This window comes from Accipiter gentilis, chromosome 23, assembly GCF_929443795.1.
Source record: "Accipiter gentilis chromosome 23, bAccGen1.1, whole genome shotgun sequence".
Classification (NCBI taxonomy): Eukaryota; Metazoa; Chordata; class Aves; order Accipitriformes; family Accipitridae; genus Astur; species Astur gentilis.
Genome location: NC_064902.1, coordinates 4,995,356 through 5,012,083, shown reverse-complemented (window position 1 = coordinate 5,012,083; position 16,728 = coordinate 4,995,356). Strand labels below are relative to the sequence as shown.

The following is a 16,728-nucleotide window of genomic DNA, read 5'->3' as shown; positions in this document are numbered from 1 at the left end:
CCCCCAACCTAGCTGCACCCTCCATGCCCCACAAACACCCCCAAACCCCGGGTCGCCCCTACACCTGCCCACAAACCCCAAAGCCCAGACAGCCGTGCCCGGCGCGGAAGGACCCAAATCAGGCGCCTTCCCCCCCCCAAAACAGGACGACACTCCCCGAGACCCCCCTGCCCGGAGCCCAGCCCCGCGGAGAAAGGGGCAGCGCCCGGCTCGGGCCCAGTGGGGGACCCGCGCTGCCGGGGCCTGGGCCTGGGCCTGGGCCTGGGCCCGGGCCGGGACCAGGGGAGCCAGGGACGGCCCAGGCCCGACGGACGCCGCACTCACCGCCGGCCCGGCCGCGCCGCCGCCGCCGCCGCCGCCGAGCTACGGCGAGCGGCGAGGGCCATGCCGGGCGGGCGGGCGCGGCCCGCGTTGCCAGGAGACGGGCGGCAGCGCCGGGCGGGCCGCGCCGCGCCGGGGGCGGCGCTCCGCGATCAGGCCGTCCCGGGCCGGGCCGGGCCGCCTTCCCGGGGTCAGGGGCAGAGACACCCGGTCCCGGGGGTGGGCGTGAACTTCCCCTGAGGCAACCGAGCTGGCTGCAGGGCCAGCAAGGCCCAAAGCCCACGGCCATGGCGCAGGGCAGCTGGCCAAGGGCAGCCCGCGAGGAGGGAGGTCTGGGGAAGGTGCTGCCAAGCACCAGGGAGAAGACAACGCTCTGGGCCCAGCCCCTAAGGCTGCCCCCCAAGAAAGGGAGAGGTGGAGGAGGAGGAAGCCGACGAATGAGAGTGGAATGTACCAGCGCAGAGATTAACGTCCAACTTTATTGTACGGGTGGAGGGGGATCAGGACCAGCGCTCGGGGATGGCGCACGGCTGGTCCCGTGGCGGCGTCCGGGCCGGCTGTAGGGATGTTGGGCCCGGCGTTGCAAGCGGGAGCGGTCTCGCATCCGCACGGGCCCAGGGGAGCTGGAGCTTCTGCTGCTGTCGAGCGCTGGGGAGCCGCAGGAGGACCCCGCTGGCAGCTGGCTGGCGGTGCTGGGGCTGCTGGTCTCAGGTGCTGGGGAGCTGTGGGACGGCCCCGGCGCCGCCTGGCTGGGGGTGCTGGTCTCAGTGCCTGGTGCTGGCTCACGGATCCTGTCACGGCGTCTTCTGGGCTGGCTGTAAGGGTGTTGGGCCCGGCGTTGCGAGCGGGAGCTCTTTTGCACGCGGTCGGGCCCAGGGGGGCTGGAGCGGCTGCTGCCCTCAAGCACTGGGGGGCCTTGGGACGGCCCTGATGCCCCATTGCCGGGGCTGCTGGTCTGCGGTGCCAGGGAGCCGTGGGGTGGCCCGAATGCCACCTGCCTCCCAGTGCTGGGGCTGCTGGTTTCCGGCGGTGGGGAGCCGCAGGAGGACCCCGCTGGCAGCTGGCTGGCGGTGCTGGGGCTGCTGGTCTCGGGTGCCGGGGAGCTGTGGGACGGCCCCGGTGCCGCCTGGCTGGGGGTGCTGCTCTCAGCACTTGGTGCTGGCACACGGCTCCTCTCATGGCATCTTCCGGGCCCGCTGTAGGGATGTTGGGCCCGGCGTTGCAAGCGGGAGCAGTCTCGCATCCGCACGGGCCCAGGGGGGCTGGAGCAGCTGCTGCCCTGAAGTGGCGGGGAGCTGCAGGAGGACCGCGATGCCGCCTGGCTGGCGGTGCTGGGGCTGCTGGTCTCCGACGGTGAGGACCTGCAGGAGGACCCTGATGGCAGCTGGCTGGCGGTGCTGGGGCTGCTGGTCTGCGGTGCTGGAGACCTGAGCGATTGCCCCGATCCTGCCTGGCTGGCAGCGCTGGGGCCGGCGAGCTCCGAGCTGGCACTGGAGGCTGTAAGGGGAAGCACGAAGGTCAAGGGCACGGCCCCCAGGCCCGGGGCAGGATAGGCCAGAGCGGTGCCCCCAGCCCTCCTAGAGCAGAGAGGCTCTGCCAGGCCCACCCTGGGGTCCTGCTGCCAGGCCTTGCCTGGCCCCTGGCCCCAGCCCAGGGGCAGCCGGGTGCTTTGCCTCTTACCGGTGCCCAGGCCAGCACACGCGTCGCACTCCCAGCTGGCCGTGCTGCTCGTCAAGTCGGAGCAGCGTCTGTGGGTGCCCTCGGCAGCGCAGGAGCAGCACAGGAGCAGTTGCCAGGGCCTGGGGAAGCAAACGGGTTCATGGCTGTGAGGACAAAGTGACCGCAGCACGGGATTGTCTGGCCAAGCTCTCGGTCTCGGTCCTCGCGCCTCGAGCCCTTGGTGAGACAGGGTTCTCGTACAGAGCCCCAGGGTGCAGCTTTGGCAACTTACCCCTCTTGCTCTGCCTGCTCCCTGCCTCTGGGACAAAGGCACTCCCTGGCATCGCAGCGGCTGTGCCTCTCGCCCAGTTCTGCGTATGCACGCCTGTTCTCCCATGATGGCAGTCTGATGGAGAAAGGAAAATGGATGAGCCCCTGCTGCCCCGGCATAAGGGAGATGCAGGGCGTCCCTGCTCGCCCCCCCCCCCCGCCCTGTTTCCAGCTCCTCCGTGAAGCTGAAGCCCAGACTCGCAGGACAGCGGAGGGCCAGGAAGGGCTGCTGGGGCAGCCCCTGGCGCGGCACAGCGCTTGCAGCCTCCTGTCTTGTGAGCCGGCCAGAAGGACACCAACCTCAAGGGGATTCGGATCCCCATGGTGAGCATCTGCGAGAGAAAGTGGTCCCTATCTCTACAGAGTGGGCACTGGAAGCAAGAAATGCCAGCGCACAGAGCCTGTCCCTGCGGGAGGAGAAACGTAAGGGGCGCGAGTGAGGCCCTGGTGCTGCCGAGCGCCTGCCGTGCCCCGGGGGCGAGCAAATCCCGGGGGCGAGGGAACGGCTCCTACCTGGATGCAGCCCCTGTGGAACCAGGCGTGTTTGCACGCTGGGCACACCATGGTGCCGTAGGACTTTCTCTCCTCCACAAGGTCCAGGCAGATGAGGCAGGTGGTGTTCTCCTCCGGAACCGCCTCCACTGCCTGCTCTGGGCGGTGCTCCCAGCAGAAGGCCCTGGGGGCAAGAGGAAAGGGATGGGCGAGGTGAGAAGGGCTGGCTCCTTCCCCAGGTGGCAGCGAGGAGGGGAGAGGAGGTACCTGTACTGAAGAGCGAACTGGGTGACGCATCCACCCTCCACGGCACAGGGGAGATGGAAGCTGCGCTCGCAGCTCCCCCGCCAGCAGGAGATGGCGGCCCCACTCTCGCCACAGACGAAGCAGTGCTGGAAAGAGCAGAGCAGCCCCCATCAGCGGCAGCCCCAGGGCCGCCACGGCCAGCCCCACGCCTCCAGGCAGGGCGCAGGATGTGGCCGCTGCTGGGTCACACCCCGCAGATGCGCCTGTCGGAGGAGGCTCCTGTGCTGGAGCCTCTGTGGAGCTGCTGGGAGCAAGACTCCTGCCCCAGAGCCGGCTGGAAGGGCTGGGATTTCTTTCTCGGGTCTAGGCTAGGCTCCCGCAAACCTCTCCCGGCACAGATCTCCCCGGTCTTGTCAGGTGCTCACCTTCTGCGCTGCCCGCGCAACTGTACGTCGAATATCCTCGGGGAGAAATCCCACGAGTCCTGCTTCCCTGGCCCCTCGCTGAAAAAGCCCGCTGGCAAAAAGCTGCAGCAGAGAAAAGAGGAGGAGGTGCTGAGGAGAGCGTGGCAGGGACTGCCTGTCGGCAAGCTGGAGGGAGCCCCGGCGTAACTCACCAGGCAAAACACGTGGGCACAGAGCCCTCGCTTCTCCACTTTGTCCCCGCAGAGACCCGGGTCAGCCTCTGCCCGGCGACACAGCAGGCATGCTGGAGGGGAGAGAGCAAACGCCACTGGGAATGAGCACCTCTGCGGGGCCGGGGGAAGCGTCCCTGAGGGATTGCCCCCGAGGGCCTGCTCTGCCCCTGCCGAGCTGGCTGCTGGGCAGGGCTGGAGGCCTTGGAGAGGAAGGGGGCATTGCAGGCACGGGGGTCCCAGCAGGTGCCCACTGCCCAGCCTGGGCCCCGCTGGCTGAGGGCAGGAGGGGCCCTGCCCCGGGGTGGTCGGGGAGCTCCTGCCTCCCCCTGCCACCGCTCTCGGCCCCACGCCGACCGCCCCGACAAGCCCTCTGCTACGCCGCGGGAGGGCTACTTTGCTCTCACCCTGCTCCATCGAGTCGGGGGCCTGCTGCTTGCTTGCGGACATGGCGCACGTCAACGGTGAGCGTTTGGAGAGTCCCTGTCCCAGCAGCGCCGGGCGTCTCCTCCAAATGCTCCTCTGCTGACTCTGAGGGAGAAGCGGGGCGCGGGCGAGGGAGAAGCCAGAGGCGGCTGAGCTTGCAGCACAGGCCCAGCGCCCCGAGGCCTGGGGCCCCCCTCCTCCCTCGGCAGCCCCGCACCAGCCCCGTCCCTCCCCTGCCCTCTCCTCACCTCACCAGGTCGCACTGACGGGCGGCCTGCGCCCAGCGCTCCTTTTTGTGGGCTTGCCCCCGCGGGTCACAGTGGCCACTGTGACATCAGCACCGCTGGCCTGCGCGCGCCCCAACGACGGGCAGGGACGCCCTCGGCCACCTGCCGCCCGCTCTGAGGCGGCCACCGCCTCACCGGGGTGGCTGCGAAGAGCCGAGGCGGGGGCCCGAGCCCTCGGCAGCCACGTCACCGGGGTGGCTGCGAAGTGCCGAGGCGGGGGCCCGAGCCCTCGGCAGCCACGTCACCGGGGCGGCTGAGGGAGCTGGGGCTGTTTAGGCTAGAGAAGGGGAGGCTGAGGGGAGACCTTGTCGCTCTCTACAACTACCTGAAGGGGGGTTGTAGTGAGGTGGGTGGTGGTCTCTTCTGTCAGGTGGCTGGAGTTAGGACGAGAGGCAATGGCCTCAAGTTGCGGCAAGGGAGATTTAGGTTAGGTAGGCGCGTGATTTTGGGGGGCGAGCAGTGAGGGCCTGTCACGACCCAGACTGGACAGACCAGGGAGTCGTGTTTAATTTGAAATTCCCTCGGGCGAAATTAAGGTGAAACGACACCAAACGATCGGTTAGAGATTTTGTTCATGACCGAAGCCAGCTGAACTGGGGAGGCGTGGTAGTAGGTGGCAGGGTTTCTCACAACAGGAATTGGCATCAGACTACTTCTGTAAACCGTGTAACCATATACATCAACTGAGGGAATAAGGAGATCCCTCCCGTTGAGTCAGGAGGTTCAGAGCAGACCCCCTTGCTTTCCAGACTCCTCCTCAGAGAAGGGTCTAGGGGCGGCTGGATCTACTCTTGGTCTCAGACTTGGTCAACAGTTTATATCTTGAAACGGATGAGGTGTAGGGATTGTGGCAAAGGAAAAGGGAAGAGAGAAGAAGACAGAGAGAAAAAGGAAGAGAGAAAGATTTCACTGGTCCTGGGTCCAGCGTTGGTTCAGTCAGCTGAGGTGTCCGGTCAGCCGAGGGGTCTAGTCCTGTTACTGATTTGTTATTGATTTGTTATTAGTTAGAATTAATCATATTCAATGTTAATAGGAATATAGAATTATATATCTCTATTGCATTTTATACATTTAACCAACAACCAACAGCTGCTGTGAAATCCTCTGTATAAGCCGGTACCAAGGCCGGAGGAATTGGCCAAAATCATCTAGTAGGAACATTTAGAACTTGGATAACAAGCTTAAGATTGAAGATGATTTGGATATAGTGTTGATTAGTAGGAGTATATTATCACCTAGAAGAATGTATAAGATGTCAGAATTTTAAATTAATGGAAACTGATAAGTTCTTTATGAAGCAACTTGTAGTTATCCGCCAAGAAACAGTTAGTTACCTGCCAAGGGCCGAACTGCGCAGAATCACCTAAAGGAGGTCAAGAAGCGGACAAGTGAGGAAGACTATGAAAGACCACCAGAGGACTCTAGAAGACCACCAGGGACCTTCAATGCGCATGCGTAAAGGACATTAACATATGCTAATACCTTCCCAGAAATCTAATAAATATGCATAACATTTCTCGGAAATCTAATGAATATGAATGAATAAGTTCAATATAAGGTGTATGATTTTGGTGTTCAGGCGTGCGTGGTTTTTTGAGGGGATGCACCCGCGCACCCGGCCATCAATAAAGAAGTGCCTGCTTATCTGCACTAAATGTGTGTTGATAAGTTCTTTATTCCGAGTTTTTCGGTAAGAGTCCCGGTGGGCTTGTGCACCCGGGGCTTCAGTTTGTGTCCTTTTATCATCCTTGCCCCTCCTTTGGGCAGGCACCCGAACTTGTCAGGTTAATGAGCAGGCTGTGAGCCTTTGGGCTTGGGGGTCGTTTGTGGAGTAACTTCTCCTTCCCTGCAGACAGGGCCACTGTTTGATCTTTGTATCAGAAGAGCTCATCAGAAGAGGGAGCTGCGCATCCTCCAGCACGCCCTCCCTCTCCTGTTGCTGATGTCTGAGCTGATGGGCTTTTCACCTTGGTTCCTTGCTGTGCAGGCTATGTCTTTAAGCAGAACTTGCCCCACCCCAACGTTTGAGACATTAACTCTTTCAGTCTCTCGCAACACCGACCTCAACTTTCCAAGAAAAGGAGCTTTGCCACTTTGCCCCAGTTCAGACCCACCTGGGCAACGAGGATGGGAAATGGGTTATAGCCTTATCGAGAAGGAGACAGAAATGAAGCGTGTCAAAAGTCGCTGGGGCCAGGGCGCGTGATTTTGGGGGGCGAGCCGTGAGGGCCATGCCGGCTGGGGGGGGCACAGCCCACATTGCCAGAGACGGGCGGTGGCGCCGAGTGGGCCGTGCAGGGCCACCCTCCCGGCAGCGGGGACAGAGAGCCGAAGGCCACGGCCATGGCGCGGGGCAGCTGGCCAAGGGCAGCCCGCGAGGAGGGAGGTCTGGGGAAGGTGCTGCCAAGCACCAGGGAGAAGACAACGCTCTGGGCCCAGCCCCTAAGGCTGCCCCCCAAGAAAGGGAGAGGTGGAGGAGGAGGAAGCCGACGAATGAGAGTGGAATGTACCAGCGCAGAGATTCACGTCCAACTTTATTGTACGGGTGGAGGGGGATCAGGACCAGCGCTCGGGGATGGCGCACGGCTGGTCCCGTGGCGGCGTCCGGGCCGGCTGTAGGGATGTTGGGCCCGGCGTTGCAAGCGGGAGCAGTCTCGCATCCGCACGGGCCCAGGGGGGCTGGAGCAGCTGCTGCCCTGAAGTGGCGGGGAGCTGCAGGAGGACCGCGATGCCGCCTGGCTGGCGGTGCTGGGGCTGCTGGTCTCCGATGGTGGGGAGCCGCAGGAGGACTGCGATGCTGCCTTGGTGGCGGTGCTGGGGCTGCTGGTCTGCGGTGCTGGAGACCTGAGCGATTGCCCCGATCCTGCCTGGCTGGCAGCGCTGGGGCCGGCGAGCTCCGAGCTGGCACTGGAGGCTGTAAGGGGAAGCACGAAGGTCAAGGGCACGGCCCCCAGGCCCGGGGCAGGATAGGCCAGAGCAGTGCCCCCAGCCCTCCTAGAGCAGAGAGGCTCTGCCAGGCCCACCCTGGGGTCCTGCTGCCAGGCCTTGCCTGGCCCCTGGCCCCAGCCCAGGGGCAGCCGGGTGCTTTGCCTCTTACCGGTGCCCAGGCCAGCACACACATCACACTCCCAGCTAGTTGTGCTATGCTTCATGAAGGAGCAGCGTCTGTGGGTGCCCTCGGCAGCGCAGGAGCAGCAGAGAAGCAGTTGCCAGGGCCTGGGGAAGCAAACGGGTTCATGGCTGTGAGGACAAAGTGACTGCGTCATGGGATTATCTGGCTGAGCTCTTGGTCTCCGTCCTTGTGCCTCAAGCCCTTGGTTAGACAGGGTTCCCATACAGAGCCCTAGGGTGCACCTTTAGCAGCTTACCCCTCTTGCTCTGCCTGCTCCCTGCCTTGGGGACAAAGGCACTCCCTGGCATCGCAGCGGCTATGCCTCTCATATAATTGTTCGTAGGCTCCATCATCCTCCCATGATGGTCCTCTGTTGGTGAAGGAAGGGAAAATTGGTGAGCCCCTGCTGCCCCGGCATAAGGGAGATGCAGGGCGTCCCTGCGCATCCTCCCCTGCCCCATTTCTAGCTCCTCCATGAAGCTGAAGCCCAGACTGACACCGGAGGGCCAGGACTGCTGGGGCAGCCCCTGGCAGGGCACAGCGCATGCATCCTTCTCACTTTTGAGCTGTGAAATAAAAATACCAACCTCATGGGGATTCGGATCCCCATGGTGAGCATTTGCATCAGAAATCGATATTCATTTTGACAATGTGGGCACTGGAAGCAGGAGAAGCCAGTGTGCATAGCCTGATTCTGGATGCAGCCCCTGTGGAACCAGGCGTGTTTGCACGCTGGGCACACCATGGTGCTGTAGGACTTTCTCTCCTCCACAAGGTCCAGGCAGATGAGGCAGGTGGTGTTCTCCTCCGGAACCGCCTCCACTGCCTGCTCTGGGCGGTGCTCCCAGCAGAAGGCCCTGGGGGCAAGAGGAAAGGGATGGGCGAGGTGAGAAGGGCTGGCTCCTTCCCTAGTGGCGTGGCGGCAAGGAGGGGAAATGAGGTGTGAAGGAGCCCCAGACTTTGTCTGGCTGTGGCTATGCCTGAGACTGGCTGTTCTGAAATGTCACTGCGGGTTCCTTCCCTGTTTGGCTGATGCTGGCAGAAGAGGATTGAAAGGAAGCAGCGTCTCCTGTGGGGGCCAGCTGACCTTACCTGTAGAGCCCAAAGAATTGGGTGACGCATTCACCTTCCACGGCACAGGGGAGATGGAAGCTGCGGTTGCAGCCTGTTTCCCGGCAGGAGATGGTGGCCCCGCTCTCGCCACAGACGAAGCAGTGCTGGAAAGAGCAGAGCAGCCCCCATCAGTGGCAGCCCCAGGGCCGCCACGGCCAGCCCCACGCCTCCAGGCAGGGCGCAGGATGTGGCCGCTGCTGGGTCACACCCCGCAGATGCGCCTGTCGGAGGAGGCTCCTGTGCTGGAGCCTCTGTGGAGCTGCTGGGAGCAAGACTCCTGCCCCAGAGCCGGCTGGAAGGGCTGGGATTTCTTTCTCGGGTCTAGGCTAGGCTCCCGCAAACCACTCCCGGCACAGAGCTCCCCGGTCTTGTCAGGTGCTCACCTTCTGCGCTGCCCACGCGACTGTACGTCGAATATCCTCGGGGAGAAATCCCACGAGTCCTGCTTTCCTGGCCCCTCGCCGAAAAAGCCCACTGGCAAAAAGCTGCAGCAGAGAAAAGAGGAGGAGGTGCTGAGGAGAGCGTGGCAGGGACTGCCTGTCGGCAAGCTGGAGGGAGCCCCGGCGTAACTCACCAGGCAAAACACGTGGGCACAGAGCCCTCGCTTCTCCACTTTGTCCCCGCAGAGACCCGGGTCAGCCTCTGCCCGGCGACACAGCAGGCATGCTGGAGGGGAGAGAGCAAACGCCACTGGGAATGAGCACCTCTGCGGGGCCGGGGGAAGCGTCCCTGAGGGATTGCCCCCGAGGGCCTGCTCTGCCCCTGCCGAGCTGGCTGCTGGGCAGGGCTGGAGGCCTTGGAGAGGAAGGGGGCATTGCAGGCACGGGGGTCCCAGCAGGTGCCCACTGCCCAGCCTGGGCCCCGCTGGCTGAGGGCAGGAGGGGCCCTGCCCCGGGGTGGTCGGGGAGCTCCTGCCTCCCCCTGCCACCGCTCTCGGCCCCACGCCGACCGCCCCGACAAGCCCTCTGCTACGCCGCGGGAGGGCTACTTTGCTCTCACCCTGCTCCATCGAGTCGGGGGCCTGCTGCTTGCTTGCGGACATGGCGCACGTCAACGGTGAGCGTTTGGAGAGTCCCTGTCCCAGCAGCGCCGGGCGTCTCCTCCAAATGCTCCTCTGCTGACTCTGAGGGAGAAGCGGGGCGCGGGCGAGGGAGAAGCCAGAGGCGGCTGAGCTTGCAGCACAGGCCCAGCGCCCCGAGGCCTGGGGCCCCCCTCCTCCCTCGGCAGCCCCGCACCAGCCCCGTCCCTCCCCTGCCCTCTCCTCACCTCACCAGGTCGCACTGACGGGCGGCCTGCGCCCAGCGCTCCTTTTTGTGGGCTTGCCCCCGCGGGTCACAGTGGCCACTGTGACATCAGCACCGCTGGCCTGCGCGCGCCCCAACGACGGGCAGGGACGCCCTCGGCCACCTGCCGCCCGCTCTGAGGCGGCCACCGCCTCACCGGGGTGGCTGCGAAGAGCCGAGGCGGGGGCCCGAGCCCTCAGCAGCCACGTCACCGGGGTGGCTGCGAAGTGCCGAGGCGGGGGCCCGAGCCCTCGGCAGCCACGTCACCGGGGCGGCTGAGGGAGCTGGGGCTGTTTAGGCTAGAGAAGGGGAGGCTGAGGGGAGACCTTGTCGCTCTCTACAACTACCTGAAGGGGGGTTGTAGTGAGGTGGGTGGTGGTCTCTTCTGTCAGGTGGCTGGAGTTAGGACGAGAGGCAATGGCCTCAAGTTGCGGCAAGGGAGATTTAGGTTAGGTAGGCGCGTGATTTTGGGGGGCGAGCAGTGAGGGCCTGTCACGACCCAGACTGGACAGACCAGGGAGTCGTGTTTAATTTGAAATTCCCTCGGGCTAAATTAAGGTGAAACGACACCAAACGATCGGTTAGAGATTTTGTTCATGACCGAAGCCAGCTGAACTGGGGAGGCGTGGTAGTAGGTGGCAGGGTTTCTCACAACAGGAATTGGCATCAGACTACTTCTGTAAACCGTGTAACCATATACATCAACTGAGGGAATAAGGAGATCCCTCCCGTTGAGTCAGGAGGGTCAGAGCAGACCCCCTTGCTTTCCAGACTCCTCCTCAGAGAAGGGTCTAGGGGCGGCTGGATCTACTCTTAGTCTCAGACTTGGTCAACAGTTTATATCTTGAAACGGATGAGGTGTAGGGATTGTGGCAAAGGAAAAGGGAAGAGAGAAGAAGACAGAGAGAAAAAGGAAGAGAGAAAGATTTCACTGGTCCTGGGTCCAGCGTTGGTTCAGTCAGCTGAGGTGTCCGGTCAGCCGAGGGGTCTAGTCCTGTTACTGATTTGTTATTGATTTGTTATTAGTTAGAATTAATCATATTCAATGTTAATAGGAATATAGAATTATATATCTCTATTGCATTTTATACATTTAACCAACAACCAACAGCTGCTGTGAAATCCTCTGTATAAGCCGGTACCAAGGCCGGAGGAATTGGCCAAAATCATCTAGTAGGAACATTTAGAACTTGGATAACAAGCTTAAGATTGAAGATGATTTGGATATAGTGTTGATTAGTAGGAGTATATTATAACCTAGAAGAATGTATAAGATGTCAGAATTTTAAATTAATGGAAACTGATAAGTTCTTTATGAAGCAACTTGTAGTTATCCGCCAAGAAACAGTTAGTTACCTGCCAAGGGCCGAACTGCGCAGAATCACCTAAAGGAGGTCAAGAAGCGGACAAGTGAGGAAGACTATGAAAGACCACCAGAGGACTCTAGAAGACCACCAGGGACCTTCAATGCGCATGCGTAAAGGACATTAACATATGCTAATACCTTCCCAGAAATCTAATAAATATGCATAACATTTCTCGGAAATCTAATGAATATGAATGAATAAGTTCAATATAAGGTGTATGAGTTTGGTGTTCAGGCGTGCGTGTTTTTTTGAGAGGACGCACCCGCGCACCCGGCCATCAATAAAGAAGTGCCTGCTTATCTGCACTAAATGTGTGTTGATAAGTTCTTTATTCCGAGTTTTTCGGTAAGAGTCCCGGTGGGCTTGTGCACCCGGGGCTTCAGTTTGTGTCCTTTTATCATCCTTGCCCCTCCTTTGGGCAGGCACCCGGACTTGTCAGGTTAATGAGCAGGCTGTGAGCCTTTGGGCTTGGGGGTCGTTTGTGGAGTAACTTCTCCTTCCCTGCAGACAGGGCCACTGTTTGATCTTTGTATCAGAAGAGCTCATCAGAAGAGGGAGCTGCGCATCCTCCAGCACGCCCTCCCTCTCCTGTTGCTGATGTCTGAGCTGATGGGCTTTTCACCTTGGTTCCTTGCTGTGCAGGCTATGTCTTTAAGCAGAACTTGCCCTACCCCAACGTTTGAGACATTAACTCTTTCAGTCTCTCGCAACACCGACCTCAACTTTCCAAGAAAAGGAGCTTTGCCACTTTGCCCCAGTTCAGACCCACCTGGGCAACGAGGATGGGAAATGGGTTATAGCCTTATCGAGAAGGAGACAGAAATGAAGCGTGTCAAAAGTCGCTGGGGCCAGGGCGCGTGATTTTGGGGGGCGAGCCGTGAGGGCCATGCCGGCTGGGGGGGGCACAGCCCACATTGCCAGAGACGGGCGGTGGCGCCGAGTGGGCCGTGCAGGGCCACCCTCCCGGCAGCGGGGACAGAGAGCCGAAGGCCACGGCCATGGCGCGGGGCAGCTGGCCAAGGGCAGCCCGCGAGGAGGGAGGTCTGGGGAAGGTGCTGCCAAGCACCAGGGAGAAGACAACGCTCTGGGCCCAGCCCCTAAGGCTGCCCCCCAAGAAAGGGAGAGGTGGAGGAGGAGGAAGCCGACGAATGAGAGTGGAATGTACCAGCGCAGAGATTAACGTCCAACTTTATTGTACGGGTGGAGGGGGATCAGGACCAGCGCTCGGGGATGGCGCACGGCTGGTCCCGTGGCGGCGTCCGGGCCGGCTGTAGGGATGTTGGGCCCGGCGTTGCAAGCGGGAGCGGTCTCGCATCCGCACGGGCCCAGGGGAGCTGGAGCTTCTGCTGCTGTCGAGCGCTGGGGAGCCGCAGGAGGACCCCGCTGGCAGCTGGCTGGCGGTGCTGGGGCTGCTGGTCTCAGGTGCTGAGGAGCTGTGGGACGGCCCCGGCGCCGCCTGGCTGGGGGTGCTGGTCTCAGTGCCTGGTGCTGGCTCACGGATCCTGTCACGGCGTCTTCTGGGCCGGCTGTAAGGGTGTTGGGCCCGGCGTTGCGAGCGGGAGCTCTTTTGCACGCGGTCGGGCCCAGGGGGGCTGGAGCGGCTGCTGCCCTCAAGCACTGGGGGGCCTTGGGACGGCCCTGATGCCCCATTGCCGGGGCTGCTGGTCTGCGGTGCCAGGGAGCCGTGGGGTGGCCCGAATGCCACCTGCCTCCCAGTGCTGGGGCTGCTGGTTTCCGGCGGTGGGGAGCCGCAGGAGGACCCCGCTGGCAGCTGGCTGGCGGTGCTGGGGCTGCTGGTCTCGGGTGCCGGGGAGCTGTGGGACGGCCCCGGTGCCGCCTGGCTGGGGGTGCTGCTCTCAGCACTTGGTGCTGGCACACGGCTCCTCTCATGGCATCTTCCGGGCCCGCTGTAGGGATGTTGGGCCCGGCGTTGCAAGCGGGAGCAGTCTCGCATCCGCACGGGCCCAGGGGGGCTGGAGCAGCTGCTGCCCTGAAGTGGCGGGGAGCTGCAGGAGGACCGCGATGCCGCCTGGCTGGCGGTGCTGGGGCTGCTGGTCTCCGACGGTGAGGACCTGCAGGAGGACCCTGATGGCAGCTGGCTGGCGGTGCTGGGGCTGCTGGTCTGCGGTGCTGGAGACCTGAGCGATTGCCCCGATCCTGCCTGGCTGGCAGCGCTGGGGCCGGCGAGCTCCGAGCTGGCACTGGAGGCTGTAAGGGGAAGCACGAAGGTCAAGGGCACAGCCCCCAGGCCCGGGGCAGGATAGGCCAGAGCGGTGCCCCCAGCCCTCCTAGAGCAGAGAGGCTCTGCCAGGCCCACCCTGGGGTCCTGCTGCCAGGCCTTGCCTGGCCCCTGGCCCCAGCCCAGGGGCAGCCGGGTGCTTTGCCTCTTACCGGTGCCCAGGCCAGCACACGCGTCGCACTCCCAGCTGGCCGTGCTGCTCGTCAAGTCGGAGCAGCGTCTGTGGGTGCCCTCGGCAGCGCAGGAGCAGCACAGGAGCAGTTGCCAGGGCCTGGGGAAGCAAACGGGTTCATGGCTGTGAGGACAAAGTGACCGCAGCACGGGATTGTCTGGCCAAGCTCTCGGTCTCGGTCCTCGCGCCTCGAGCCCTTGGTGAGACAGGGTTCTCGTACAGAGCCCCAGGGTGCAGCTTTGGCAACTTACCCCTCTTGCTCTGCCTGCTCCCTGCCTCTGGGACAAAGGCACTCCCTGGCATCGCAGCGGCTGTGCCTCTCGCCCAGTTCTGCGTATGCACGCCTGTTCTCCCATGATGGCAGTCTGATGGAGAAAGGAAAATGGATGAGCCCCTGCTGCCCCGGCATAAGGGAGATGCAGGGCGTCCCTGCTCGCCCCCCCCCCGCCCTGTTTCCAGCTCCTCCGTGAAGCTGAAGCCCAGACTCGCAGGACAGCGGAGGGCCAGGAAGGGCTGCTGGGGCAGCCCCTGGCGCGGCACAGCGCTTGCAGCCTCCTGTCTTGTGAGCCGGCCAGAAGGACACCAACCTCAAGGGGATTCGGATCCCCATGGTGAGCATCTGCGAGAGAAAGTGGTCCCTATCTCTACAGAGTGGGCACTGGAAGCAAGAAATGCCAGCGCACAGAGCCTGTCCCTGCAGGAGGAGAAACGTAAGGGGCGCGAGTGAGGCCCTGGTGCTGCCGAGCGCCTGCCGTGCCCCGGGGGCGAGCAAATCCCGGGGGCGAGGGAACGGCTCCTACCTGGATGCAGCCCCTGTGGAACCAGGCGTGTTTGCACGCTGGGCACACCATGGTGCCGTAGGACTTTCTCTCCTCCACAAGGTCCAGGCAGATGAGGCAGGTGGTGTTCTCCTCCGGAACCGCCTCCACTGCCTGCTCTGGGCGGTGCTCCCAGCAGAAGGCCCTGGGGGCAAGAGGAAAGGGATGGGCGAGGTGAGAAGGGCTGGCTCCTTCCCCAGGTGGCAGCGAGGAGGGGAGAGGAGGTACCTGTACTGAAGAGCGAACTGGGTGACGCATCCACCCTCCACGGCACAGGGGAGATGGAAGCTGCGCTCGCAGCTCCCCCGCCAGCAGGAGATGGCGGCCCCACTCTCGCCACAGACGAAGCAGTGCTGGAAAGAGCAGAGCAGCCCCCATCAGCGGCAGCCCCAGGGCCGCCACGGCCAGCCCCACGCCTCCAGGCAGGGCGCAGGATGTGGCCGCTGCTGGGTCACACCCCGCAGATGCGCCTGTCGGAGGAGGCTCCTGTGCTGGAGCCTCTGTGGAGCTGCTGGGAGCAAGACTCCTGCCCCAGAGCCGGCTGGAAGGGCTGGGATTTCTTTCTCGGGTCTAGGCTAGGCTCCCGCAAACCTCTCCCGGCACAGATCTCCCCAGTCTTGTCAGGTGCTCACCTTCTGCGCTGCCCGCGCGACTGTACGTCGAATATCCTCGGGGAGAAATCCCACGAGTCCTGCTTCCCTGGCCCCTCGCTGAAAAAGCCCACTGGCAAAAAGCTGCAGCAGAGAAAAGAGGAGGAGGTGCTGAGGAGAGCGTGGCAGGGACTGCCTGTCGGCAAGCTGGAGGGAGCCCCGGCGTAACTCACCAGGCAAAACACGTGGGCACAGAGCCCTCGCTTCTCCACTTTGTCCCCGCAGAGACCCGGGTCCGCCTCTGCCCGGCGACACAGCAGGCATGCTGGAGGGGAGAGAGCAAACGCCACTGGGAATGAGCACCTCTGCGGGGCCGGGGGAAGCGTCCCTGAGGGATTGCCCCCGAGGGCCTGCTCTGCCCCTGCCGAGCTGGCTGCTGGGCAGGGCTGGAGGCCTTGGAGAGGAAGGGGGCATTGCAGGCACGGGGGTCCCAGCAGGTGCCCACTGCCCAGCCTGGGCCCCGCTGGCTGAGGGCAGGAGGGGCCCTGCCCCGGGGTGGTCGGGGAGCTCCTGCCTCCCCCTGCCACCGCTCTCGGCCCCACGCCGACCGCCCCGACAAGCCCTCTGCTACGCCGCGGGAGGGCTACTTTGCTCTCACCCTGCTCCATCGAGTCGGGGGCCTGCTGCTTGCTTGCGGACATGGCGCACGTCAACGGTGAGCGTTTGGAGAGTCCCTGTCCCAGCAGCGCCGGGCGTCTCCTCCAAATGCTCCCCTGCTGACTCTGAGGGAGAAGCGGGGCGCGGGCGAGGGAGAAGCCAGAGGCGGCTGAGCTTGCAGCACAGGCCCAGCGCCCCGAGGCCCGGGGCCCCCCTCCTCCCTCGGCAGCCCCGCACCAGCCCCGTCCCTCCCCTGCCCTCTCCTCACCTCACCAGGTCGCACTGACGGGCGGCCTGCGCCCAGCGCTCCTTTTTGTGGGCTTGCCCCCGCGGGTCACAGTGGCCACTGTGACATCAGCACCGCTGGCCTGCGCGCGCCCCGACGACGGGCAGGGACGCCCTCGGCCACCTGCCGCCCGCTCTGAGGCGGCCACCGCCTCACCGGGGTGGCTGCGAAGAGCCGAGGCGGGGGCCCGAGCCCTCGGCAGCCACGTCACCGGGGTGGCTGCGAAGTGCCGAGGCGGGGGCCCGAGCCCTCGGCAGCCACGTCACCGGCGCGGCTGAGGGAGCTGGGGCTGTTTAGGCTAGAGAAGGGGAGGCTGAGGGGAGACCTTGTCGCTCTCTACAACTACCTGAAGGGGGGTTGTAGTGAGGTGGGTGGTGGTCTCTTCTGTCAGGTGGCTGGAGTTAGGACGAGAGGCAATGGCCTCAAGTTGCGGCAAGGGAGATTTAGGTTAGGTAGGCGCGTGATTTTGGGGGGCGAGCAGTGAGGGCCTGTCACGACCCAGACTGGACAGACCAGGGAGTCGTGTTTAATTTGAAATTCCCTCGGGCTAAATTAAGGTGAAACGACACCAAACGATCGGTTAGAGATTTTGTTCATGACCGAAGCCAGCTGAACTGGGGAGGCGTGGTAGTAGGTGGCAGGGTTTCTCACAACAGGAATTGGCATCAGACTACTTCTGTAAACCGTGTAACCATA

The 16,728-nt window shown here is 63.2% G+C and overlaps 4 protein-coding genes across 4 annotated transcripts in view; all 4 read right to left on the bottom strand.

Moving 5' to 3' along the window:
- RNF123 (ring finger protein 123) overlaps nucleotides 1-361 on the bottom strand; it is a 52,342-nt gene extending 51,981 nt beyond the window's left edge. The window contains exon 1 of the mRNA XM_049826513.1: nucleotides 325-361. The gene's annotated coding sequence lies outside the window, so the exon portion shown is untranslated. The remainder of the gene's footprint in view (nucleotides 1-324) is intronic.
- Nucleotides 362-719: 358 nt separating this feature from the next.
- On the bottom strand, nucleotides 720-4,132 carry LOC126049915 (PHD finger protein 7-like). The gene is made up of 11 exons (XM_049827042.1): nucleotides 4,090-4,132; nucleotides 3,665-3,885; nucleotides 3,474-3,575; nucleotides 3,070-3,194; nucleotides 2,824-2,986; nucleotides 2,611-2,717; nucleotides 2,273-2,386; nucleotides 2,002-2,120; nucleotides 1,772-1,818; nucleotides 1,391-1,639; nucleotides 720-1,000 (listed from the first exon to the last, which is right to left on the bottom strand). The coding sequence occupies exons 1-11, from the start codon at nucleotides 4,130-4,132 to the stop codon at nucleotides 800-802; spliced, it is 1,491 nt and encodes a 496-aa protein (XP_049682999.1). The 3' UTR covers nucleotides 720-799.
- Nucleotides 4,133-6,572: 2,440 nt separating this feature from the next.
- LOC126049914 (PHD finger protein 7-like) lies at nucleotides 6,573-9,662 on the bottom strand. Its single transcript, XM_049827041.1, has 9 exons — nucleotides 9,620-9,662; nucleotides 9,195-9,415; nucleotides 9,004-9,105; nucleotides 8,600-8,724; nucleotides 8,095-8,364; nucleotides 7,764-7,877; nucleotides 7,493-7,611; nucleotides 7,120-7,309; nucleotides 6,573-6,795 (listed from the first exon to the last, which is right to left on the bottom strand). Exons 1-9 carry the CDS (start codon nucleotides 9,660-9,662, stop codon nucleotides 6,573-6,575), a joined length of 1,407 nt encoding a protein of 468 aa, XP_049682998.1.
- A 2,518-nt stretch (nucleotides 9,663-12,180) lies between these two features.
- Nucleotides 12,181-15,790, bottom strand: LOC126049913 (PHD finger protein 7-like). Its single transcript, XM_049827040.1, has 11 exons — nucleotides 15,748-15,790; nucleotides 15,323-15,414; nucleotides 15,132-15,233; nucleotides 14,728-14,852; nucleotides 14,482-14,644; nucleotides 14,269-14,375; nucleotides 13,933-14,046; nucleotides 13,662-13,780; nucleotides 13,432-13,478; nucleotides 13,051-13,299; nucleotides 12,181-12,660 (listed from the first exon to the last, which is right to left on the bottom strand). The coding sequence occupies exons 1-11, from the start codon at nucleotides 15,788-15,790 to the stop codon at nucleotides 12,460-12,462; spliced, it is 1,362 nt and encodes a 453-aa protein (XP_049682997.1). The 3' UTR covers nucleotides 12,181-12,459.
- Between the last annotated feature and the right edge of the window lie 938 nt (nucleotides 15,791-16,728).